We start from the raw sequence: 25266 nt of genomic DNA, 5'->3' as shown, positions 1-25266 counted from the left end.
GGGTAGGAAAGAAAGAATAATGGTCTCTAAGCAAGGGATCAAAGATTACTCAAGTTCTACAGAGCTTGGGGGGAGACTGAGGAAGGGGGGCAATCCCTAGATATCAGAAGGAAACAAATAGTCCAGGGATAATATGCCTTTATGAAGAGGCAGCGAGGAAAAGTGCTTCTGCTCTCTTTAGAGTCATTCTAATGGCTCCTGGAAGAGAGTGGCTGTTGTCCATTCTAGGAATGGTCCATGAGTCCAGGTATAATTTAGTGTAACTCTAGCAGGACAGGAGCTCTGTAGCGTAGCGCCTAAGGCTTAACTGCTAACCAGAAGGCTGGCAGTTCAAACCCACAAGCCACTTCTTGGAAGGAAAGTTGGGCAATCTACTTCTGTAGTGGTACCACCTCAGAAACCCAAGGAGGGGTCCCTGTGAGTTGGGTTTGACTCAACAGCAGTGAGTTTTGTTTTGTTTTGTTTTGTTTTTAGCAGGACCGGGCTTAAGTCCCAGCTGAAAAAGCATCAAGGCTAGGGAAAAGAAATATTCTTAAAGTAACTGAGAACTTGGAGTAAATACATTAAAACACCTAATATTTTAGAGTCGTCAACAGGTGATAGGTTGTCCTTGTGACTGAAAGGAAGCTGTAGGGAAGAATGGGGATACAGCAGGAGAAAAGGAAATGGAATAAAGCAAGGGTGCAATGAATCAAGACTCTCCCATCTGAAAATATAAATTATACCTAGAAGGACCAATGGTGAGAAGGACAGGAGTCTGCAGCTGGGAGCAGCTGGGAGCATGACATGATCCCTTCATTCTTAACTCTATAAATAAAGTGGGATGCCATTCCTTCCTTAAACCAAGGAATGAGCCTTTGACCAATTTGATATGGAAATTCCAGAAAGTAAGGAGTGTGTTTCTGGTCTAGGCCCAGTCCATAAAGCAATAGGAAAGCTAAAAACCTGGATGGGAAGCAGTAGGCTCTTGTAGTTGGGTAAGAACTAGCAGAAGTAGGGGGCTGTTCTGCAGCATGGTTGAGGAGGAAGGCCCAGGAGTCCATGGGCCTGTAGACCTGAGCTTGTAGGCAAAGGAGCCCCTACCTTATCCTTTCTGCAAGATATCATGTACATCAACAGAACTCGGGTCCCAAGGAAGCAGAGTGATTAATGTGAGGGTTGGCCCTATCAGTAACCAGGCTAGAAGCAGAATGTCACCTTCCACTTGGAGACTGCCAAGCTGATTTGTAAAGTGGGAAATGTAGAACCCAGGTTAGAGGAGTAGGAACGTGACCTGATGGTCTAGATTCTTGCCTTGGCACAGAAATGGGGCATAGACTGCTTTCTAGGAAGCAGTAGGACTAAGAGAAGGGAGATTTCTAGGGGTCGAGTCTTGGTTTGGATACGAGTACTAATGAAGTTTGATATTTCCAGCTGAAAATGAGAGCAGGAGGCATGAGTGATTCATCCAAGTGGAAGAAGCAAAAGAGATCCCCCCGACCCCCTCGCCATATGACCAAAGTCACACCAGGTTCAGAGCTGCCTGTCCCCAATGGAACCACCTTATCCTCTAACCTCACTGGTAAGTACCCTGGACTGCTTCCTTTGATTAGGATAGGCAGAAGAAAAGCCCCTTCCTTTCTCAGGGATACTGAAATTGAAAACCAGTCAACTGAGAGGCTGTGGTGTTTCTGCTGAGAGCTAAAAAGGAAAACTCCAGGTCAAATCAGACTGTGACTGTTCAGCAACTGTCCGGTAACTTAGTGATGCTCTCCTTGCACAGGTTCTCTGACTGCTTCGGAGATCATTTTAACGCAGCATGTAGTCTGGGAAATACAGCCCTTTGTACCGTGGAGGGTATATTTTTCCCACAGAGTCTGCCTTCCCTTCTCCTTCAAGCCTCACTTAACCTTGCTTGGCAGGTGGCATGCCCTTCATTGATGTGCCTACTCCCATCTCCTCTGCAAGTTCAGAAGCTGCTTCAGCAGTGGTCAGCCCCTCTGCAGACAGTGGCCTGGAGTTCTCCTCCCAGACTACCTCCAAGGAGGACCTTACTGACCTGGAGCAAGCTGGCTCTCCAGGCTTTGGTACAGCTGCAGAGCCTGTGACCAGTGAGCTAGGGCTTCCTGAACAGCCTGACCCCCAGGTATAGCTTTGATTTCTAAAGGCCCCTCTCTACTCTTCCACTGTGGAACTTGATCCTTTGGGACCTTATCCAGGCCTTGACTCCAAAGAAGGTTGGGGTAGGTGGGGGGAAGGGAGAACTCTTCTTTCTATAATTAGCTGTGCTACCTGGAAAACCCACAGCATGACTCACTATGAGAGGAAGCTGATGGGATTTATCAGGTTATGCATAAGGGTGGCACTTGGCAAAAGTGACAGCTGGCTGTGGCTTTCTGTGAAAAGTAATGGTCTGAATCCCAGGCCTATCTGTGAGAGCCTCTGCCACCTCTGGGGTTCCATTTACTGTAAGTCAGTGAAGCCTCAGGAGATAAGTTCTGAATCCTTCATCATATTCTGCCCTGAGCAGGTGGTGCATTGATTCATAGCCCACTAAGCTGGCCCGACACCTGTAGTCCATTAGAAACAGCTTGAGGAACAAGTACTTCAGGAGGTAAATTCCAAATTTCTCTTGCCTCATTCCTCTTCCTATATTTCCCTGCTACTGGTCACAGCAGGAAGGGGCCCAGGTGGAAAAGGCTCAGTCAGCATCTGTGGAATCCATCCCTGAGGTGTTAGAGGAGTGCACGTCCCCTGCTGACCATTCAGACTCTGCCTCCGTACATGACATGGATTATGTCAATCCCCGAGGTGTGCGCTTTACGCAGTCCTCCCAGAAAGAAGGTGGGTACTCTGTTCACATCCCCCACCCACTAAGCTGCCTGAGTCTAGACCATCTTGGACCCAAGGTGACTGCTGCCTGGTCATCAAAGTTCTAGGCCATTTTCTAGTCAGGAAATGGAATAAAGCCAGAAGACTATTGGCATGGATGGAGCCCTTCCCTAACTTATACAGAAAGGGAATTCGGTATACCATAGGAAATGAGAGGGAAGAATAGAACACTTAGGACTTTTTTTTGTGTGTGTGATGTGAGTGAAAATTTACAGAGCAAATTCATTTTCCATACAGCAGTTCACATATACTTTGTCTCATGACATTGACCACGATTTACCACATCTCCCCTCATAGTTCCTCCAGATAGTTAACTCTTCCCGTGTCCATCCCTCCATGCACTCCTGCCCCCGGAGCTGTCTCCCTGTGCATAAGCAGCCCCTCTTTCTCCCATGATTAGAACACTTAGGACTTTTAACAGAAAAGTAACATCATCAATTCTGATTCTCCACAGTAAGTAAGATTAGTCTCTTCACTTTCCCAGAAAAAAAAACAGGTAGTTTTTTCCTTGAAGAGAATCATTTACCTGAAATTGCCTTGTATAATTCAGAGCAGGCTAGAGCAAGCCATCAGGCCAGCTGTTTCTTAGCAGTCTCACTTCTCTCCTGGCTTCCTCAGGTACAGCTTTGGTCCCCTATGGTCTTCCCTGTATCCGTGAGCTCTTCCGTTTCCTTATCTCCCTCACCAACCCACACGACCGCCACAACTCAGAGGTTATGATCCACATGGGACTGCATTTGCTGACAGTGGCTCTTGAGTCAGCTCCTATAGCCCAATGCCAGACCCTCTTGGGCCTCATCAAGGATGAGATGTGCCGCCATTTATTCCAGGTAAGACGAATTGCCAGAGGGTCTCAGAGCCCCTGACTGTTTCTTAGGATCTCTCCAGGGCCAAGGCAACACAGGGAGGTTTGGCTGATTTGTGAGAAGCATATAGAACCCAGGATAACATTTCTTTTGCAGTCGGGCAGTAGTCATTGTAAGAGGGCTCCAGCGGTTTCCAGAGACTTTGGCAGCCAAAGGGAAATAATGGGGATGGCTAGATACAGAGTTTCCTCAAAGCACAGGACTTCACTGGCAACTTCACCCAGTTTGCTCTCCTGCTTCCCTCCTGATTGAGCCATAGTCAGGTTCAGAAAACTCATGGCCCATCCTGCTCTGATCTCCAGCTACTCAGCGTAGAGAGACTGAACCTTTATGCTACTTCCCTGCGGGTATGCTTCCTTCTGTTTGAGAGCATGAGGGAGCACCTCAAGTTCCAGTTGGAGGTGAGTTTCCTGACCTTGAAGAAAAAGAACCAAAAGTAGGGGGATGCCTAACATCTTCAGTGGGGCCAGATCTGTCATGTTGCAGTGGTGAGACTTAGAGGTTTCCTGTAGAAAAATACTTTTGGCCCCCGTAGTTTGGCTCATTGGCTGGCCTCATTAGTGGAGAAGTAAAAAGGAGCCTGGGGAAAACTGGCTGCTTAGAAGTGACAGAACCTAAATACTAGGATTGACAAGTAGCTTCCCTATGAGTGGGAACAACTCTTCTGTCTATCAATTTTCTCTGCAACACAGGCAGGCAAGTCAGGCCAGCTTTGTTACTATATTGCAAAAAGGAATTTATAAATAAGACCAGCCTCACTCAGAGCTCAAAAAGGGCAATAGGCAACTGAGCCAGGCTTTTTTTTTCCCAGCATGGAGGCCAAAGAGGAGGGTGCATTTAGAAGGAATACTTTTAGGTGTCTCTTAATGCATGGCTCCTGTCTGGGTTTCTCTTTCCTATGCTTAATATTCTTCCTGTTCAATTTTGTCTCTTTCTATCTTGAATTCTTTACCCACCCAAACGCCAATTACTGGGTTATTGCCAGATGTACATCAAAAAACTCATGGAAATCATCACTGTGGAGAACCCCAAGATGCCTTATGAGATGAAAGAGATGGCACTGGAGGCCATTGTGCAGCTCTGGCGCATCCCCAGCTTTGTCACCGAGCTCTACATCAACTATGATTGTGACTACTACTGTTCCAACCTTTTTGAGGACCTTACCAAGTTGCTGTCCAAGGTGCTGATCACGATTACTGGCCTCTAGAAAGGAGACTATTAAGGAAATCTCCCTGGTGTTGGTGGGTTGCCACATACAAGGAGAGGAACAATTGGGATTTGGGAAATGAGAAGAAGAAAGGCATTTTCTCAGGGCAATGTAGAAGTTACAGAAGGTATCAGGATTTTTGGAAAAGGATGAGTTAAAGGATTCTAAACCCAAATGTACTGAATCTGTTTGCTTTCCAGAATGCCTTCCCTGTCTCTGGTCAGCTCTATACAACACACTTGCTGTCACTTGATGCCCTGTTGACAGTGATTGACAGCACCGAGGCCCACTGCCAGGCCAAAGGCCTCAACAACCTCACTCAGCAGGAGAAGAAAGAGGCAGCCAGACCCAGCTATGAGGCAGTAGATGGTACCCGAGAAGCCAATAATAGTGAGAGACATTTCTTTCTTTGAGAATCCCAAAATTCTATGCTTACCTTTTCTCTACTTACTGAATCCTATCTCCTGCCATTGTATCACTTCTCTTGGGTGGTATTCCTTATTCTGGGTTTCCAGAATGGTGGTTTGAGTCACAGGCCAGACATGCAGGTTCCAGAACTCATGGACTTCTCTCTTTCTCCTCCTCTTCACTTTTGGATCTTTTAAGAATTATTGTTTCTTTTCAGGGCGAGTAGAGAACAGAGATTAAATGATATAGGGGCTGCCCCTAAAGGCTCCAGATCCTACCCTCTCCCATCCCACCTCCACCCCCAGTATCTGTTCCCCTCTAAGTAATCTTCTCATCTTCCTCTCAGTTGAGGGGTACAGAATTTCAGGGAAGGTCACTGGATAACCTCACTGTTATGTGATTTAATGCTTGGGAGATCTGGACCAGTACCTTTTGTTTTGGTTTGAGTTTGTCCTGGGTAGGTCTGGCTTCCTGTATGAGAGCATGCAGGTCTCCTTGGCTTGGGACTCAACCTTTCCTGAAGCTCTGCTTGGTTCCCTACCCTATAATTCTTCACATATCATCTTCTCTCCCACCAGCTGAGAAAGCAGCCAGTGACAGGAAGACTGTAGGCATGACCTCTGACACCGCAGGACTACATCTGCCGGGTGGAGGGCAGCTGCCAGCAGAACACGGGAAGCCAGGATGTAGTGATCTGGAGGAAGCTGGCGATTCCGGGGGTGAGTACTGGGTGTCAATAACCCTATGCCCCTTCAATTGGAAGGCCTGTGGGGAAAGGAGGAAGGGTAGCAGAGACACCCTAGGGCACCTAAATGAGCTTTGGTTGCTTACCAAGCCTTGGCTGCTTCTGGAACTCCAGAAGATGGGCTTCCAGGACAGTGGAAGACTGATGAGGCCAAGGAAGCTTCTGAGGCCTTCTCTTTTTCACTGGGGAGTATATCAGTGACCTTCCAGATGTCATTGTCCCGGTAAAGGAGGACTTACAAGTTTTTCACTTCTTTCTCACTCCTAGCCGATAAAAAGTTTACTCGGAAGCCACCTCGATTTTCCAGTCTCCTGCCAGATCCACGGGAACTGATTGACATTAAAAACAAAAAGAAGGTATATACAGATCCCCGAGCTCAGGCTCTGCCCCTCTGTCTGGGTGTCCTTTGTAGGATTTCTGTCCCAGAGCATGAGGGACAGTCTGGCAGCTCACTGTAGAGCTTCCTAAGTTTAGTCTAGGGGCTTGTTGAGATATCAGCCACTTCCGCCTGCCTGCACCCCTGGACTCTCTGGAAACCCTTCCTTTTCCTAAGCCATTACTGGAACATACCCTATAACATGCCCCTGGGCAAATGTGACCCTTGCTGAGAGGCAAGTGTTACTGAGAGTGACGGAGCCCTAGGAGCTAGCATCATGCAGATCATAGGTTGTTAGTCATCTCCATCTCTAGAGTGGTGATTGACAATAAAAGGAAATTGATATTTATTTTGGTACATTAATTAAGTTCAAATAACTGTGCTTTTCTGTAATACAAAAAGAAATTTTAAAAGTAAAACTTCTGTTTAACCATTTCTTCTTTTTGCCATCCTGTCCCCTAAATGACTTTTATTGTGCTCTTGATTGCAGGAGCGTGACTGGACAGACAGAAAGTTATCACAGTTCACCTTAACCTTTGAACTCCAGGGCCTTAGAAGTTAGGCAACCAACGAAGGGAAGGGAATCCAATCTAGTCCATAAAAAGATACTAGCTGGAAACAGACTCCAGAGATGGATATAAAACTAGAGAAAAGAAGGAAATCTTCACTAGTCTCTTTTTTCTACTTTTTTTTTTTTTTTTTGAGCCTCAAGTTGGAAGAGAGAGGGTTGTCCCATGCATCTTGAATACTCAGAAAAGGAGCTCCTCACCCAGTACTTTTTAGACATGAAAACTGGAGAAAGTTAGGGCCAGTTTGAGCTAGCCTTAGTTCTGAAGTCAAAAGGACTACATCCTAGGAGCCCAGTAGCTGACCAGCTGCGAGTTTGATGGAGTCCAGCCTGGCCTTGTCGGATTTAGGGATACCTCTGATCTCTCTCTCCTCCAGCTGTTGATTACTGGCACAGAGCAGTTCAACCAAAAACCAAAGAAAGGGATCCAGTTTTTGCAGGAGAAGGGCCTCCTCACCATCCCAATGGACAACACAGAGGTAGCCCAGTGGCTCCGAGAGAACCCTCGACTGGACAAGAAAATGATTGGGGAGTTTGTGAGTGACCGCAAAAACATTGACCTGTTGGAGAGCTTTGTGAGGTGAGGAAGCTATAAGCAATGTGGGACGTAGTTGGTAATTCATCTGGGAGGACAAGGATGGCCTCTCTCAAAGCAGTCTCAGTCAGTTCCAGCTGGTGTCCCAGACCATATGCTCTTCCTCTTGCCATCATCTATATTTATGGGATCTGAAAGGAACACTAGACATAATTTTAGGAACCTGTCCATTCTTCATAGAGAATATTGTAAAGGGATAGAGCAGGGTTCCTGAGTACAGAGTAGAATTAGGTCAAGGGGTGAAGATTCTAGGTAAGAGCCTGATGATGTGAAAAGTACTAAGGTTAGGGATTGTCAAAATTCTGATCTATGTTAGTGATGACCAGAGATACCTCATCTTTGCCAGAGCCCAGGAAGAGCAGGTTAGGAAGACTGTGGCTAATAGAAAGAGAGCCCAGCATTTACAGCCTACCCATCTTCCTCATCTTCATCCTTCCTCCTTTTCCTATAGCACCTTCAGCTTTCAGGGTCTAAGGCTGGATGAAGCTCTCCGTCTCTACTTGGAAGCCTTCCGCTTGCCTGGCGAAGCACCAGTCATCCAGAGGCTGCTAGAGGCATTCACAGAGCATTGGAGGGTGAGTCTGAGTGGCAGGGGCTGCACCCAGGTTCCCAGGTCAGTTTGACTGAGGGCTTCTATGGCCCCAACTAAAGGACCCAGCTTCTATCTCCTAAGAAAGCTAAGAGCAACATCAGTAAGCTTTTCTTGGAGAGATCAGCTTCTACTAAGGAGTTAGCAAGAGATGGCTACTTTCTGGGTGGTACCTCTCCTCTATACCAGCACTGTCTAGTGGGTTGGTAGTGAGGATTTAATCGACCAGACAAGAACATTGATGCAGGTGGGGTCTTTGCTTTTTCAGAATTGTAATGGCTCCCCATTTGCCAATAGCGATGCCTGCTTTGCCCTGGCCTATGCTGTCATCATGCTTAATACTGACCAACACAACCACAATGTTCGTAAACAGAATGCACCCATGACCCTAGAGGTAAGCTTGGTTGCCAGCCAGGGCAGAGAAGATCCAGCACAGCTTTAGAGGTAGCTGGAAGGACATGGGGTTTCCAGTAGGCACAGAGGACAGAGTTCTGTCCAAGAGAACTGGAGGGCTGACCAGTCCAGAAGAGGAACTGGTTTGGGGCGGGAGGGTGACATTCTTTCACTTACTGTTTCCTAAGTCCTATTTACCACAGACCCAGAAGTTTTTGGGGTGGGGCTTCAGCATTGACACAGGGGAAAAGCTCACTGGCCTATCTCTAGGAGTTTCGCAAAAATCTAAAAGGTGTGAATGGAGGCAAGGACTTTGAGCAAGACGTCCTGGAGGACATGTACCACGCTATCAAGTGAGTGTGTGCAGAGCACAGTGTAGCGTCTCCATTTGGGAGGAACACACTGCCTCCTTTTCCAGTTCTCAGAGTCACATCAGACTCTGTGACAACTTTGGTACCCTGCATTTAGCCTTGGGACTTAGTTGGGCATCCCTCCCTCTCCCAACTTATTTCTTCCTTAAAGTAGCCTTAACAATAGTGGGATTCCAGTACTCTAAGCCAGAGTTAAAACTGCCCCTCTTATGGCTCAAATCCATACCACCTGGATTTTCCTAAAAGGTCATAAGATGCATTTTGGGGCTAGCACTTGGGTCAGAGGTCAGAGATGGTACACTTAGTTCTTGACTGTACATTGGAAAAAATAAGTTGTTCATCTTCTCATACACAGAAAGAGTGTGAGATCTTACTGCATAACTGAAGGGACCCACTTTGAGATTATGAGGGAATATGGGATGCTTCCTTTCTTTTCCCCTGGCCCCACTGGTGGGTGGGAAGCAGACCACTGAGCTGAAGTTCTGATGACCACTCACTGATAGAGAATGCCAATATGGGTGGGTGAAGCCCCTTGTCATAGGTTGGAACCAGTAAGTTTATAGGTGCACCTATTCCTTCCCTTGCCTTCTGATAGGAATGAGGAAATTGTGATGCCTGAGGAGCAGACAGGTTTGGTTCGGGAGAACTATGTATGGAATGTGCTACTCCATCGAGGTGCCACTCCTGAGGGTATATTCCTGCGTGTGCCTGCTGGCAGCTACGATTTAGACCTCTTCACCATGACCTGGGGCCCCACGATTGCTGCACTTTCTTATGTCTTTGACAAAAGCCTTGAGGAGACAATCATCCAAAAAGCTATCTCAGGATTCAGGTAACCCAGCTTTGGCCTTGGTTTTGTCCTCCTAGTCTCTGTACTAATTAACATAGTTGCCTTCATGTCTTCTCTGATTCTCACTCACTCTTACTATCCCTAGAATGAGGTTGCTCTTGAATTTTTGGAGGGAGGCTGGGAGGAAACTCTGGAAAAAAATCAGTCTTAAACAGACTCAGGAGTAAAAGATTTCTTCCTGGGACTGATTGGGGGAAGAGTCCTATGTAAACCTCCTCAGGGACTTGGAAAGGCATTCCAATCCCAGCCTTCCAGTGACATTGTTTCTGGGATGGGGTGATGTTACAGGAAGTGTGCCATGATCTCCGCCCACTATGGCCTCAGCGATGTGTTTGACAATCTCATCATCTCATTGTGCAAATTCACAGCTCTCAGCAGTGAGGTGAGCATGAACAATGACTGTGCATTTGGAGTTCCAAAGAAGGACCTCTCTTCTAGCCATCTGTCTATCCTTATCTGTGGAGCTGGTTTTCCTCAGCATCTTTCCTTGGCCCCCCACTCAACCACAGCAGAGCTTAGGTCATTTCTGTCTTACATACCTTGGGGTGAGAATAATATGACCATATGTAATGGGATGGGAAAGGAGATGCAAGAGTGGGGAAGGCCTTAACCAAGTTAGCCCTCTGTCCCAGTATTATGGGGGACTGCAGCAGAGCTAGCAGGACTGTCAGGGACTACGAGAGGCAAAGCCCTAAAAGAGTCTCCTTTCCAGACATCAGCAAGGCCCTAAACCACTTCTCAACCTCTTTTCTAGTCTATTGAGAATCTGCCCAGTGTGTTTGGAAGCAATCCTAAAGCCCATATTGCAGCCAAGATGGTCTTCCATTTGGCCCATTGTCATGGCGACATCCTGCGGGAAGGCTGGAAGAATATCATGGAGGCCATGCTGCAGCTCTTCCGAGCCCAACTGCTGCCCAAAGCAATGGTGGAGGTAATTCTTGGTAGGAGAGTAGTCAACAATAATGAGGCAAGAGCCCCAAGATTGCATGCTATCTGTATATAGAACTGGTTGAAAGTAACATTGGGCACGATGCCTGCTGAAGCTCACTAAAACTCATTGCCATCAAGTCAATTCTGACTCACAGAGACCCCCATTGGGTTTCCAAGGTGGTAAATCTTTATGGAAGTAGATTGCCTCACCTTCCTTCCACGGAGTAGCTGGTGGGTTTGAACTGACAACCTTCTGGCTAGCAATCAAATGCCTTAGGCATTGCACCACCAGAGCTCCTTCTGAAGCTTACTTCTCACTCAGAACTCTTCAAATGTAAGACCACAGATCCTGGGGGATAGCTGTAAAGGAAAGCTGGCAGAAGCCTTTGCTAGTCACCAGGTGGAGGAGGCCAGATAGTGTAAGGCATACGGCTCTATAAAGATAGAGAACTTTGCATGAGTAAGGGGTGGGCAGGAAATGTAATGCGCATGTGGGAAGAAATCATACTTGCATTGCTTTTCTAGGTAGAAGACTTTGTGGATCCCAATGGCAAAATCTCTCTGCAGCGGGAAGAGACACCATCGAACCGGTGAGGGTAGACCAGAGATGAAGGTCGTGGGGAGGGAAGGTCATAGTTCTCAGGCTTACTAGGGCTTGCACCGTCTTTCGACAGAGGAGAGTCAACAGTGCTGAGCTTTGTGAGCTGGCTGACACTAAGTGGCCCTGAGCAGTCCAGCATGCGGGGCCCGTCCACTGAGAACCAAGAGGCCAGGAGGGTGGCCTTGGACTGTATCAAGGTACCTGCCTCCCTCTCTCTTGCCTATGAGCAAGCCCAGGCTTCTCCCTACTGGGAAGATGCTTATCTGCCAACTGAAGAATAGCATCCTCCAGGGCTTGGACCAGGGCTACCCTCCCTGGCTCTTGGGAAGCTCTCTTACCTCAGGTCCTTGTCACTGACCCTCTGTCTCTTGTGCCCTTTCTAGCAATGTGATCCGGAAAAGATGATCACAGAAAGTAAGTTCCTCCAGCTGGAGTCACTGCAGGAGCTCGTGAAGGTACAAGATGAAGAGGAAAGAGCAGTAGAAGGGTGGGCTGGGTTTGGGATGAGGGAGCAGTGGTATTTGCCTAGATTCCTGGCTTCGCCATGCTTTGCCTTCCTGCGGCTGTTCCCCTCTAGGCTCTAGTCTCAGTGACACCAGATGAAGAAACATATGATGAGGAGGATGCTGCTTTCTGCCTGGAGATGCTGCTGAGGATTGTGCTGGAGAACAGGTAGCGGAAGACATACAAAGGTAGTCTTTTGTAGGCCCCATGCTGGGCTTGTGCCAAAGGGAAGCCTGGAGCCATCTTGTTGGATGGGCTCTGGGGCAAGAAGCATGTGATGCAGTAGGCAGAAAGGGGAAGGTTGCTCATTATACCCATCTGCTCAGAATCTAATACAAATGATCCCTGAAAGGCCCCAGCCTAGATCAGAAAGGAAAGCTTACTGCCCAGTGTCCTCATCTCTTATGTTCCCTACAGGGACCGTGTGGGTTGTGTGTGGCAGACTGTTCGAGACCATCTCTACCACCTGTGTGTCCACGCACAGGATTTCTGCTTCCTTGTGGAGCGGGCAGTGGTGGGACAGCTGCGCCTGGCCATTCGGCTGCTCCGGAGAGAAGAGATCAGTGGCCAGGTAAGTAGCTTACAGCTGGGAAGGCAGGTGGATATGTAATGGGCTAAGACCATGGTGTCAATTGTGCAAATGGCCTAAAACAGAGAACATATTGAGTGCCCCAAAACACGAGCCCATGGAGTACCTAGGTGGTGCAAATGATTAAGTGCTCAACTAGTAGCTGAAAGGTTAGTGGTTTGAACCCACCCAGAGGCACCTTAGAAGACAGTTCTTGCAGCTGCGTCTGGAAGGTCACAGCCTTGAAAACCCTGTGGAGCACAGTTCTGCTCTGGCACACAGGCCGTCAGTGAGTCAGAAGTGACCCAGTGGCAGCTAATGATAGAGTGAGCCCAGTGACCAACTGCAGGAATGATGGGATCTAACAGGTCACGTTGGGGGTGAGGCTGGAATACCTTAAGCATAAAGCTGGTTCTCAACACCTTGAAGGTTCTTATGAATCCACTGTGGAGCACTGGACTGCCGCTGCCTTGTACCAGTCCCCCCGCACCTGGTTTCCTGGCTCTCACGTTTAGGAGCTCCCCGAGATCTCTTGGTCCAACTACAGAAGACCACAGGCATAGAAGAATAATTGAGTGTAGCTAGGTCATAGGATACAAGATCAACACACAAAAATAAATCAGTTTTCTATATACTAACAGTGAACATATGGAAACTGAAATTAAGAACATAATACCATTTATAATCACTCCAAATGAAATGAAAAACTTAGGTATACCAGTGTTGTTGTTAGGTGCCATTGAATCAGTACTGAGAGTGAAAGGTACACCAGTACACTTAACAAAGTTTGTATAGGAGGTACGTGCTAAAAATAACAAAATGCTAATAAAGGAAACACTTGACTGCTAACCAGAAGGCTAGCGGTTCAAACCCACCAGCCACTCCTCGGAAGGAAGATGGGGCAATCTACTTCCGTAGTGATACAGCCTCGGAAACCCAAGGAGGGGTCGCTATGAGTTGGGTCCGACTCGACGGCACATAACAACAAACAACAACAATGAAGGAAACCAGTGATGAGACATGCTGTGTCCACGGATTGGAAGACTCAACATAGTAAAGATGTCATTTCTCTGCAAGTTGACCTGTACTCCTAATGCGACTCCCATCAAAATCCCCACAAGGTTTTTTGTAGATGTAGGTAAGTTTAATCTAAAATGTATATGGAAAAGCACAGGCTCTAGGAGAGCCCAAGCAATCTTGACAAAGAATAAATGAGAAGAAATCACTATCTGATATTAAGATTTAGGATAGCTACAGCAAGCAATACTGGGTAGCCCTGATGGAAGGAAAGACACAGATTAATGGAACATAGTAGAGGACCCAGAAATATGCTCAACTGATTTTTTTCACTGTTATAAAAATATATGTAGTACAACATTTGCCAATTCAACATTCTTAGGTGTACAGTTTAGTAATATCAGATTGCCCAATATTCCTTCCAGCGAAGTGGCTGGTGGGTTTGAACCACTAGCCTTCTGGTTAACAGTCAAGTGCTTTAGGCACCGTGCCACCAGAGCTCCTTAATTTAGTAATATCAACTACATAAATCATTTCTCGATGATTTTTGAGAAAGTGCAAAAACAATTCAATGGAGGAAGGATAGCCTTTTCCACAGATAGGGCTAGAGCAAGTGAAATAATAGAAAGTGGACCTTGATCTAAACCTCACACCTTATATAAAAACTTACAAAAAATGGACCATAAAATGTAAAACAATAAAAATTTTAGAAAAGAACATAGAAAAATCTTCAGGATATGGGGCTAGACAAAGAGTTCTTAGCCTTGCACAATCTCAAATAAATAAATATAACTGATAAATTGGACTTCATCAGTTTTAAAAACTTTGGCTCTGTGAAAGCCCTTGTGAAGAAAAACAAGCTGCTGACTGGGAGAAAATACTTGCCAACCACATGTCTGACAAAGGGCTAGTATCTAAAATATATAAAGAACCCTCAAAACTGAACAGTAAAAAAGCAAACAATCCAATTAGAAAATGGGCAAAAGACACGAGCAGGTATTTCACCAGAGAAGATAGAGAGATGGCAAGTAAGCCCATGGAAAGATTTCACCACTATTAGCCATCAGGGAAATGCAAATTAAAACCATGAGATACCAGAATAAAAACTAGTGACACTACCAACTGCTGGCGAGATGTAGAGAAACTGGATCACTCATACCTTGCCAGTGGGAATATGAAATGGTACAGCCACTCTGTTGGCAGTTTCTTATAAAACTAAAATGTAATTACCATACAACCCAACAGTTGCAGTATTGGGCATTTATCCCAGAAAAATGAAAACTTATATTCACATAAAAGCCCATCTCGTGAGTGTTCACAGCAGCTTTATTTGTCATAGCCGAAAACTAGGATCATCGAGATGACCTTCAGCAGGTGGAATACTGTGCAGCAGTGTAAAGGAACAAACTATTGCTACATGTAGCAACTTAGATGAATCTCCAGGGAATTACACTGGTCAAGAAACGCCCATCCCAGAAAGGTTACATGCATACTATATAATTCCATTTATATACCTTTTTTAAGTGATAAACATTTTGGAAGTTGAGGACAGATTGCCAGAAGTGATGGGTAGAAGGCGATGTGATTATAAAAGGGCAACATGAAGGATCCTTGTGTTGAAATGATTCAGTTACGTAGGATGCATGAACTGCACAGGTGATAGAATTGTATAGGACTTATTAGACACTGTCACATATACACATATGAATACAAGTAAAACCAGGGAAATATGAATAAGATTAGTGAATAATATCCATGATGTTACACTATAATTTTATATAATGTTACCATTGGGATAAATTATATAAACTGTTTAAGGAATCTCTGTATTATTTCTTATAAGTGCATATGAATCTACAATTATGTCAATACTTTCAATTAAAAAACTGAAAAAAGACCACCAGCGGTGCCCTAAATTGGGTCCTAGCCAAACTTTCCTCACTGGCCTAGGGGAGAATGGTGGAGAAGGAGACTAGATAGGAAGCTGTGGGCCTACTTCCCACTTCCTGTCCTGCTCCCCACCCCAGGTACTGCTCTCTCTGCGCATTTTGCTACTGATGAAGCCCAGTGTGCTGTCCCGAGTCAGTCACCAGGTCGCCTATGGGCTCCATGAACTCCTTAAGACTAACGCAGCCAACATCCATTCAGGGGATGACTGGGCCACCCTCTTCACACTGCTGGAGTGCATTGGCTCAGGCGTGAAGCCTCCAGCTGCTCTGCAGGCCACAGCCAGGGCTGATGCACCTGATGCTGGTAAGCCCTTTCCCAGAGGCTGGGACAGGAAAACAAAACAGGTTATTGCATTCAGTAGATTAAACACTCCTGGCTTCTGCCATCTGCTTCCAGTGCCCACTGGCCTCTCCCCAGTAAGACGTACAGGTCAAATAACATGAAGGCAAGTAGGCAATGGAGAAAGGTGATGAAGCCAGGCTCCTACTCTCCTGAGGACTGTTTTTCTAGATACTGTGTCCTTGCCACCACCAACCTCTACCCACTGCAGCTGCTACTAAATGGCATCAAGAGCCCAAATTAGCCTGCTGCCCTGTTTGGTCAAGAGAGAAAATGTCAAGCCCATCCTTCAGCCCACTGGTGACAGGGCTGAAACTAAACCAGGTCAAAGAGAGGGGAGGCCGGGCTCAGCACCTTTCTTCTGAGGGCCTAATTTATCCCTTGTCCCAGTGTCTCCATTCCCACTCTGACTCTTCCCTTCTCCCTACGTGGCCCAGGGGCTCAGTCAGACAGTGAACTCCCATCCTACCATCCCAATGACGTGAGCCTGGACCGAGGTTACACTTCCGACTCAGAGGTCTACACTGACCACAGCAGGCCTGGCAAGATACATCGATCAGCGACAGATGCTGATGTGGTCAACAGTGGTTGGTTAGTGGTAAGTGAGGATATGAGCATGGGCACAGGGTGAGTTTTCCCTCCTTGACCTGTGAAGATTTCCTGGTTCTCTAAAAGGGCATCAGTGTGATGGATTGAGGTCAAGCCTGGCTACCCACCTTTTCTGTGTACTTTTCAGGTGGGGAAGGATGACATCGATAACTCCAAGCCAGGGCTTGGGCTCAGCAGGCCAGGTTCTTCATCCCTGGTCAATCAGTACAGCCTGACGGTGGGGCTGGACCTGGGGCCACATGACACTAAGTCCCTGCTCAAGTGCGTGGAGTCACTGTCCTTCATTGTACGTGACGCTGCCCATATCACACCCGATAACTTTGAGCTCTGTGTCAAGACTCTACGCATCTTTGTGGAGGCCAGTCTGAATGGTGGTAGGTCACCTAATGAAAGGGCAATTGTGGGGTAGCCATGTGGACATAGAGATGTGCAGAGGGGAGGAATAGGCAGGGTATCTGTGCACATGGATGTGGAGGTATGACTTGGGTCCGGCTCTGCCCAGGGTACAAGTCCCAGGAGAAACGGAGCAAGAGTCACAAATATGACAGCAAAGGAAACCGCTTCAAGAAGAAATCCAAAGAGGGCTCAGTGCTTCGACGGCCTCGAACTTCAAGCCAACATGCCACTCGGGGTGGGCATAGTGATGATGATGAGGATGAAGGAGTGCCTGCCAGCTACCATACGGTGTCTTTACAGGTCAGTCAGGACGTAAGTATGGCACCCTTTACTTCCTCTCCTCACCCTGCACCTGATATTGGGAGTCTGGGTGGAGCCAGGGAAAGCCAGGACGGAAAGGAAGGGCCCGTGTTTCTTATCCTAGGTCTTCAACCACCATCTTCACATTATTCCCCTTATCCAAGACCACTTGTAACTGTTTAGTCACTTAAATTTATTTTTAAAGTTTGTCTGTTTTTTGAATAGGTAATATGTGCACATGGTTCAAAGTTCAAAAGGTACAAAAGGGTAACCAGATAAAAGTAAGTCTCCATTCCATTCCTGTCCCCAGCCACCAAGCTCCCCTCCCCAGAGGCAGCCACTGCCACCAGTTTCTGATGTCTCCTCTCACTGTCTATGCGTGCATAAAAAATACCTTAGGAGCAGACTTTAGAATAACCTGAGAAAAATTATGTGAAATCTGGCCATTCCATCCATCAGAGCCTCCAGTTTGCTTCCTGTTTTTAAAATGAAATGAACAAAAAGAAACTGTTTCTGTCATCAGTAAGTGCAAAATAAAATTGAAGAGAAAGTAGCTTTCTCACTGTGTAACTCAGTTTTGTTAAATACTTAGTCCATGCACCTCCTCAAATCTCCTCTGTCGTGACCCACTCAGCTCATAAAGTTCAGGAAAGGACTTTATTGGTGAGGAGTGGAATATGGAATGATTAGTGCTGGACCTCCCCTTGAGGACGCAGTCAGGGACAGTTGGAGGGGTCTACCAGGCCTAACCCCGCTCATCTCCTGCCCCCTCCTGTGATCCTAGTTGCTAGACCTGATGCACACCCTGCACACGCGGGCAGCCTCTATCTACAGCTCATGGGCAGAGGAGCAGCGCCACCTGGAAACAGGTGGCCGGAAGATCGAAGCAGATTCCCGCACCCTCTGGGCCCATTGCTGGTGCCCTTTACTGCAGGGTAACGTGAGGGGAGCTGGCAGGGAAGGGACAGGGGTAGAGCTGGAGGTTGGGAAACACTAGGACTAGGAAGCCTGAAGGGATCCTGACCCTGCTCTTGCTCCCAGGCATTGCTTGCCTGTGCTGTGATGCCCGGCGCCAGGTGCGGATGCAGGCACTGACCTATCTGCAGCGAGCGCTCCTGGTACATGATCTGCAAAAGCTGGACGCCCTAGAATGGGAGTCCTGTTTTAATAAGGTAAGATCCCTGCTAGTCTCAAGATAACGTTTAGACCTTTAGGTCTCTCTAGGAGAGCCAGGCAGCCTGAAGAGTCCCTAATGTCGGTCCTCAGCCTGTATCACATCTTTTCTTCCTGCTCTGTGCCCATCCACGCAGCTCCTGGCTTCCTTGGGGCAAAGCTGCCCAGCTGATCCTACTAGAGATGTTGGCTATTTACCCACCAGGTGCTGTTTCCTCTACTGACCAAGCTCTTGGAGAACATTAGCCCTGCAGATGTGGGAGGGATGGAGGAAACCCGGATGAGGGCTTCCACACTGCTCTCTAAGGTACTACTCACCACCCTATGCCTACCGCCTCTGGCCCATTCTCCCCACCCCTGCCTCTTCTCAAGAAAGGAAGCCAGGCCTTCGTAAGGATGCACCGTAAGTGCTCAAGACCCCCAGCTATAGAAACCCAGCAGGATCCAGGGGCATTCTGGATCTGAGAAGAATCTCTAAAAGTCTCATGCAGTATAAGGCAGACTTGCTGCCCAGCCTTGGAGAGGGGTACAGAAAGCTCCTGTACTACCCTCCACTGAAAGGGCTGGTGGGCCGTAGGTCTTCCTGCAGCACCTGTCTCCACTGCTGTCACTCTCTACCTTTGCGGCCCTCTGGCTGACCATCCTGGACTTCATGGACAAGTACATGCATGCAGGCTCCAGTGACTTACTGGTATGTTCCACCTCAGCCCACTGCCTCCTGCTGCTTCCACCTGCTGGGAAAACTTGCTGGTTCCCCCCTTAGTAGCTGCCTCCCCCTTGCCATACTCCTTCATGACCTCTTTCCTATTCTTATGGTCCTACTGCCCCTGCAGTTAGAGGCCATCCCTGAGTCTCTGAAGAACATGCTTCTGGTGATGGACACAGCAGAGATTTTCCACAGTGCAGATGCACGAGGAGGTGGCCACTCAGCCCTCTGGGAAATCACATGGGAGCGCATTGACTGTTTCCTGCCCCACTTACGAGATGAACTCTTCAAGCAGACGGTCATCCAGGGTAGGGGGCTCAGCCCAACTTCATCAAGATGGAGCCACAAAGCTCTTAAGCCTGGAGCTGAATTAGTTCTCTGTGCCCTAGGTGGGTGGGAAGACTGGTGGGCAGCCAGAGCTTTGGTGGAAAAAAAGCACTAAGCTGCTGTCTGGATTCTCTACCTTCCCCAGACCCTATGCCTATGGAGCCTCATGCCCCAAAACCTCTGGCCTCATCCCACCTAACTCCTGCTGCTGGTGACACCAGGACCCCTGGCCATCCACCTCCCCCAGAGATGCCCTCTGAGCTGGGAGCTTGTGGTGAGTCCCTATGGGCTAGCTTGCTGGTGTTGGGCAGGAACCAAGAGGCTCAAGGAAGCTAAGAGGAGGCTCAAGGAAGCTATGATCAGTTAGCCGCTTGAAATTTTCAGGCTTGGGAGGAAAAGGCTAGGACAGGGACTTGGAGTGAATAAGCAGAAATTGCCCTTAAAGGATTCTAGTAAAGACCAAACCAAAATTAACCTGGTGAGTGGTAGTACAGTAAGAGGTAGAGGGTAGACAAGGTGGTTGGACATTGCAATGAGTTTTGAGACTCCCAACTATTTAGTCTGGGTTGAGTCATTAGCTCACAGGGATGAAGAGGAAGAAAGGATGACTTGCTGGGGAATACGAGTGTTATCCTGTGCCAACAAGGGAGTCTGACTGCAGCCACTTTGTTCTCCCTGTAGACTTTGAGAAGCCCGAGGGCTCCCGACCCACCAATAACGGCTCCCCCGGATCACCAGTGGCCTCTAGCCCCAGCAGGCTGAGCCCTGCCCCAGATGGGCCTCCTCCACTGGCTCAGCCCCCTCTGATCCTGCAACCCTTGGCCTCCCCACTGCAAGTGGGCGTGCCACCCATGACTCTGCCCATCATCCTCAACCCTGCACTCATCGAGGCCACCTCACCAGTGCCCCTCTTGGCCACACCCCGTCCCACAGACCCCATGCCCACCTCCGAGGTCAACTAAGGCAGAGATCAGGACCAGAACTTCCTGCCAGGCTATCCTTGTGCTCCCCATTGCCAGCTAGCTGTCCCAGGAGCCACAAATGCTATAGGTCCAGCCCAAGCTGCTATTGCTGTCACTTGGTTGGGGACCTAAAAAAGAGGAAAACTTTTACAACCCTTTCTGGGACCTACAGTCAGACTGCAGGATCGCCTTCCTCCTCTGCTCTCCATCCTGGGGGCTCAGCCTGAGAACCCACTCAGGTCTCATCTACAGCCTCTGCCTCCAGCCTGGCAGCTCAGGGCAGGCATCACTGTGCCAACCTTGCGGAGCCCATGGGTCCTTCCTGCCATGGTCAGGCAATGAGAGCCAAGCCCAACCACTCTGCACTTTGTTTCCCTCTCCCATACCCACTCCCATCAACCCTGGGCCACCACCTCCAGTTCTTCCTCTCTTACTAATTAGTTGGTCAGTTTGGAGAGTTGATTGGCACCATGGTGGGTGAGCAAGTGGGGTTGGGCAGGGGGACTGTCCACAGGAGCGTGTACATATGGAAAAACAGGACAACAATGGACTTTATATGATGTAATAAATGTCTTAGTACCAACATCACTGCCTTTCCCTCAAGTTTGCTTCCTGAGCTTGTAGGTCAGGGCACCATGTCATTGGGATGCTCAGGGCTTGGCCCTTATATGAACAGAAGCAAAGTGAGACTGAGCCTACCAGTGGTCTGGCCACATGGCCCCTAGCCATCAGCCATCAGCCAGCCAGATGTCAGGACTGGCATCAGGAGTCCTTCACCACTGTGGCCACCCTTACCCCACCATGGCAGTGCACCCTTGTTACCAAGTGTCAGGGCCTTGGGCAACTATCTTCTCCATAACTGCTTCAAGGAAGAGACCTGAGATAACCTGGACTGGGGTCAGAGGGGAAATGAGTCAGAGGCAAGCTGTAGTTACTCAGAAACCTTCCCTGCAATGGCCCTCTTGGCCCAGGAACACAAAGAAGCCCACGGGGCTTAGGAGAGGAGACCATCTTGCTCACAGCTGTAAGCGCCTGTTTCTGGGCATAAGGCATTCATTTTGGCCCCAAACTGGGAAGGGACAACTGCTCTCACCCCCACAACCCTCATCCATTCCAATCACTGGGATGCTGCGTGATTAAAGGACCCTCCCCTTTCTTTTTAGGTGAGGGTAAGACAGGAGTGTGCATGGGGTAAGAAAGACGGCCCCTTCCTGGAGTGGGCAGGGCTGAGGTGCTGTGGCTGGCAAGCATGTTGTGTATTAGTAAACCTTCCCATATAGAGCATCTATATCATCTTGGCTTCCCCCTGTCAGAGTGGGGGATGGTACCCTGTTGTACTACCAGCTGGCCTCCCTCATGGAGAGTTGGGGGCATTCACCCTCCTCACTGGAGCACAGCTGTAGAAAAGAGCCCCTTGGGAATGGGAACAGCCTGAGGTGGAGAAATACAAAGACATGAGACCTGCATCTCCCAGAGTGTGCTCTCCCTCTTCTCTCCCTTCTTCCCCAAGGAGTCCAGGCCATGCTCAGTTTCCCTTGCCTGACACCAACCCTGAGAAAAATTAGGAGGAGCCAAGGGTAGAGCTGGGAGCTCTAGTGGCAGTAGTGCCTAAGGCATTTGACTGCTCAGCCACTCCTCCGAAGGAGGGTTGGGCAATCTACTTCCATAGTGATACTGCCTTGAAAACCCAAGGAGGGGTCGCTGTGAGTCGAAATCGACTCAACAGCAGTGAGTCGAGTTTTTTGAAGGGTAGAGCTAGGGGCTCTGATCTCTGTAGCCAGGTAGCTGGGTCCCTGGCTGCAGTTATAGTGTCCATCCAGAGCCCCACAGGCCCTGCCTTTGGATGCTTCCATGTGTATTTCCCTATTGGCTACTGCAAACACTAAATCTGCCAAGCTATGAACAAAGGAATATGACAAGCCTCAGTTGGTCTGCAAAAATTGAAACTAGAGAGATTACAAACTGACCCTCTCCTCACTGGGTAGCAAAGAAAAACATTGGCCGGAAGTCTCGTTCTGTTATAAAAAGAGCAGTTGACGCATGCGTGCCTTGTGTTGTCAATGTTGTTCTAAGAAGGCAGAGGAAGCTATAAGAGGAACTAGTACTCAGGTCTTAATTCTGACCAAAAAGGAAGAACAGCTTGGTGATGTGGAAGTGACAGACAAAACGTGGGGGAAAGTGATGGTGTAACTGGAGGAAAATGCTGGCTGTAATCACGTCTCCCACCAGAACTCTAGGAGAGAGATTTCAAAAGGTCAGGCGGAAGGCTAGAGATGGCGCCATGACCTAAGACCCTAACGTGGAGAGCTGACATTTGTAGAGCACCATTGTGCATGAGTACTAAGTGCACTGCTCAAGCAACCTTTAAAGGTATTTACTCTTCTTACAGATGAAGAAACAGGTTCAGAGAGGTCAACTCACTGGGAATTGAGGGAGTTGGGTCTCAAACCACACGTCACAGTCTGTCTTATCACAGACACTTCCTCAGTTCAAAACTTACGGTGGTGATGGTGCAGAAACCCTCCAACCCACATTTTCTGTAGCTTCTAAGGAGAAATAAAAAGGTTGGGGCTCTGAAGAAACCATTGGCCGTACAGAGTTTAGTAGGAGTGTAGGAAAACTGGAAAGACATGCACATAACCAAGAATATACGTGGATTTTTGAAGCCCATAGGAACACTATCGGAAGAATTACAGAGTGAGCTACAATGGGCACATGCCCATCAAAAAAATAAAAAAGGCTAAGAACAACAACAAAAACTAGTTATCAGAGCCCATGGATCTTTACCTTTGTTCAGGGCTCGCTGCTTGGGAGAGAACTTGTCCACGAGAAAGCAGAACCCTCAGCCCCTGGGCTCCCGCTGTAGAGAAGCTACTTTACTTCTAGTAAAGAGTTGATCACCCCTCCTTAACATATTCCTCACTTGGCCTCTGAGACACTAGTTTTTTTCCACCTCACTGACCATGCGTTTTCAAGTTCCCTTGTTGGTGCCTGCTCATCTCCTCGGCCTCTGAATATAAAAATGCCCCAGGACTCAGTGCTCACATCCTCCTCTATACTCACTCCCTGGTGACCTCATGTGCTGCCAAGGCTTTGAGGACCATCCATTATATTGACTTTACATCCAGCTCCCAACTCAGCATCTGCAGGCTGCCCCCTCCTCTCCACCCCCCAGACTCAGCCACTTGTCCCTCAACATCCCTATTTGCATGCCTCACAGGCATCTTCAATACAACAAACATAAAGAGAAACATTCTTGATAATCCTACAAATCTGTTCCTCCTTCGATCTGTTCTGTACCAGCAAAGAATTCTCTTCTTCCAAATTCCTATGCCAAAACTTCTCTTCTTCAATCATCCAACATTCAAACTCTCAGCAATTCTTGCTTCTATATTTCAAATCTATTCTCAGTCTGCCCACTTCTCACCATCCTCACTTATCATCCCAGCCACCATTTATTGGACTATTAGTCTCCCTTGTTCATCCCAGTCCTCTACACTCTATACTCTCCACACAGCAGCCAAATGGAGCCTTTTAAAACATACATGATGTATCATTTGCAGGCCACTGCACAAAACCCTCCAATGGCTTTCCATCTCATTCAGAACAAAAACGAACATTCTCTCTTCATTCCACCTACCTGACCTCCTTACTGATCTTCAAATAAGCCAAACATTTCTGTTAGACCTTTGCACTTGCTGGCTCATCACCTAGAACACTCATTCTTCCCCGAGAGCCACGTGGCTCCCTCCTTCACTTGTTTCAAGTCACTGTAAAAATGTTACTTTGCGTCAGAGAGTCTTTCCCTGGATGCTGTGGAGAAAATCCCACCAGCCACTCCTCGGAAGGAAGGTTGGGCAATCTACTTCCATAGTGATACCGCCTCGGAAACCCAAGAAGGGGTTGCTATGAGTCAGATCCGACTCAACGGCAGTGAGTATCCCCTTACCTGCTTTATTTTTCTCCATGGTACTTAGCACCAACTGACATACATCTACATACCTGTAGCTGTGGCCTAGGTGAGCACTTAATATCCATTTGAGCAGTGTCTGACTACATACATGGTCCTTGAGTCAGGGCACCCAGGTCTCTGAGTGCCAGGACACAGGTCCTCCTCTTGAGGTCCAAGCCCCACTTCTGCCAGGCTGCCGTGTGCAGCCTGGAGGCCACCTAGTCTGTGGCGATGGAGGCTCAGGCCCAAACTCCCAACCCCAGACCCCTTGGCTCCTGTAACTCAGCGAGTCTAGTCTCCACGTTTTGCCCAGTGTGGTCTTGTAGGGCACCAATGGAAAAGCAGGTGTCCTGGGTGCCCCAGCCTAGGCTTGAGTGCTTTCAGGCACTGTCCCCTCCCTGGCACGCTGACGTTCCCTTCAGTTGGCTTAGCAGAGAAGGAGGCAACAGCCAGGATGGGACTCAGCGGATGCTCACCTAGGCCACGTGTTACACAGCAGCCCCCAGGCCAAGTGAGCACCCAGGAGCCCCGCGCCCCATGGAAGCAGCTGTTCACACAACAGCCAAATTATATAACGTCCTATGTCACAGAACGTATCATGGACGTTAAGCGATGCATACCTGTATTTGACTATTACCTATCTTCCCTGCTAGAATGCAGGTTCTCTGAAAGCAGGAACATTGTTTTGCAGGATGGGCCCTTATTTGTTGGTGAACGAATGCCATAAACTTAGGTGCATCTGCTCTGGTGCTAGAGCTGGGTACAAAGATAGAGATGATTATTATGTTAAAAATTAGTGGAAAAAACAACATGAAGAGGTTTCTTAAGTCCAAATAGGTGAGGCTATAGCAACAGGCAATAAACTGCTAGGAGTTAGTTAAAATCTCTTCTCTAGGGCCACATAAGTTGAGAATTGTTGGAGCTGCTAATGGATACATGGGGGTTCATTATCCTAGTCTCTGCACTTTTTATATATTTGAAAATTTCTATAATAAAGTTATTTTTTTAAGTCTCCAGATAAATTATAGCTCAAAATCATGTGACTAAAATGGCCCAAACCCTAGGGGTGCTTTTAAAGATGTGGATTTGGAAG

General features: G+C 47.9%; 1 protein-coding gene across 1 annotated transcript in view; it reads left to right on the top strand.

The window, feature by feature from the left end:
- GBF1 (golgi brefeldin A resistant guanine nucleotide exchange factor 1) overlaps positions 1–20221 on the top strand; it is a 112035-nt gene extending 91814 nt beyond the window's left edge. Inside the window, exons 9-40 of the mRNA XM_042780831.1 lie at positions 1414–1561; positions 1902–2125; positions 2658–2823; positions 3490–3701; positions 4040–4138; positions 4723–4917; positions 5145–5334; positions 5931–6071; positions 6365–6453; positions 7419–7621; positions 8088–8211; positions 8494–8619; positions 8889–8971; positions 9585–9821; positions 10128–10221; positions 10594–10770; positions 11295–11359; positions 11444–11567; positions 11754–11825; positions 11948–12042; positions 12292–12445; positions 15487–15712; positions 16186–16346; positions 16485–16731; positions 16860–17053; positions 17838–17988; positions 18095–18225; positions 18432–18533; positions 18804–18917; positions 19060–19240; positions 19405–19533; positions 19941–20221. Coding sequence (XP_042636765.1) covers positions 1414–1561; positions 1902–2125; positions 2658–2823; positions 3490–3701; positions 4040–4138; positions 4723–4917; positions 5145–5334; positions 5931–6071; positions 6365–6453; positions 7419–7621; positions 8088–8211; positions 8494–8619; positions 8889–8971; positions 9585–9821; positions 10128–10221; positions 10594–10770; positions 11295–11359; positions 11444–11567; positions 11754–11825; positions 11948–12042; positions 12292–12445; positions 15487–15712; positions 16186–16346; positions 16485–16731; positions 16860–17053; positions 17838–17988; positions 18095–18225; positions 18432–18533; positions 18804–18917; positions 19060–19240; positions 19405–19533; positions 19941–20221 — 4935 coding nt within the window. The remainder of the gene's footprint in view (positions 1–1413; positions 1562–1901; positions 2126–2657; positions 2824–3489; positions 3702–4039; positions 4139–4722; positions 4918–5144; positions 5335–5930; positions 6072–6364; positions 6454–7418; positions 7622–8087; positions 8212–8493; positions 8620–8888; positions 8972–9584; positions 9822–10127; positions 10222–10593; positions 10771–11294; positions 11360–11443; positions 11568–11753; positions 11826–11947; positions 12043–12291; positions 12446–15486; positions 15713–16185; positions 16347–16484; positions 16732–16859; positions 17054–17837; positions 17989–18094; positions 18226–18431; positions 18534–18803; positions 18918–19059; positions 19241–19404; positions 19534–19940) is intronic.
- Positions 20222–25266: the final 5045 nt, after the last annotated feature.

The sequence above is a fragment of the Orycteropus afer genome, unplaced genomic scaffold (assembly GCF_000298275.1).
Source record: "Orycteropus afer afer isolate SDZICR_OR568_19922 unplaced genomic scaffold, OryAfe1.0 scaffold00064, whole genome shotgun sequence".
Classification (NCBI taxonomy): Eukaryota; Metazoa; Chordata; class Mammalia; order Tubulidentata; family Orycteropodidae; genus Orycteropus; species Orycteropus afer.
This window is presented reverse-complemented; position numbering and strand designations above follow the sequence as displayed.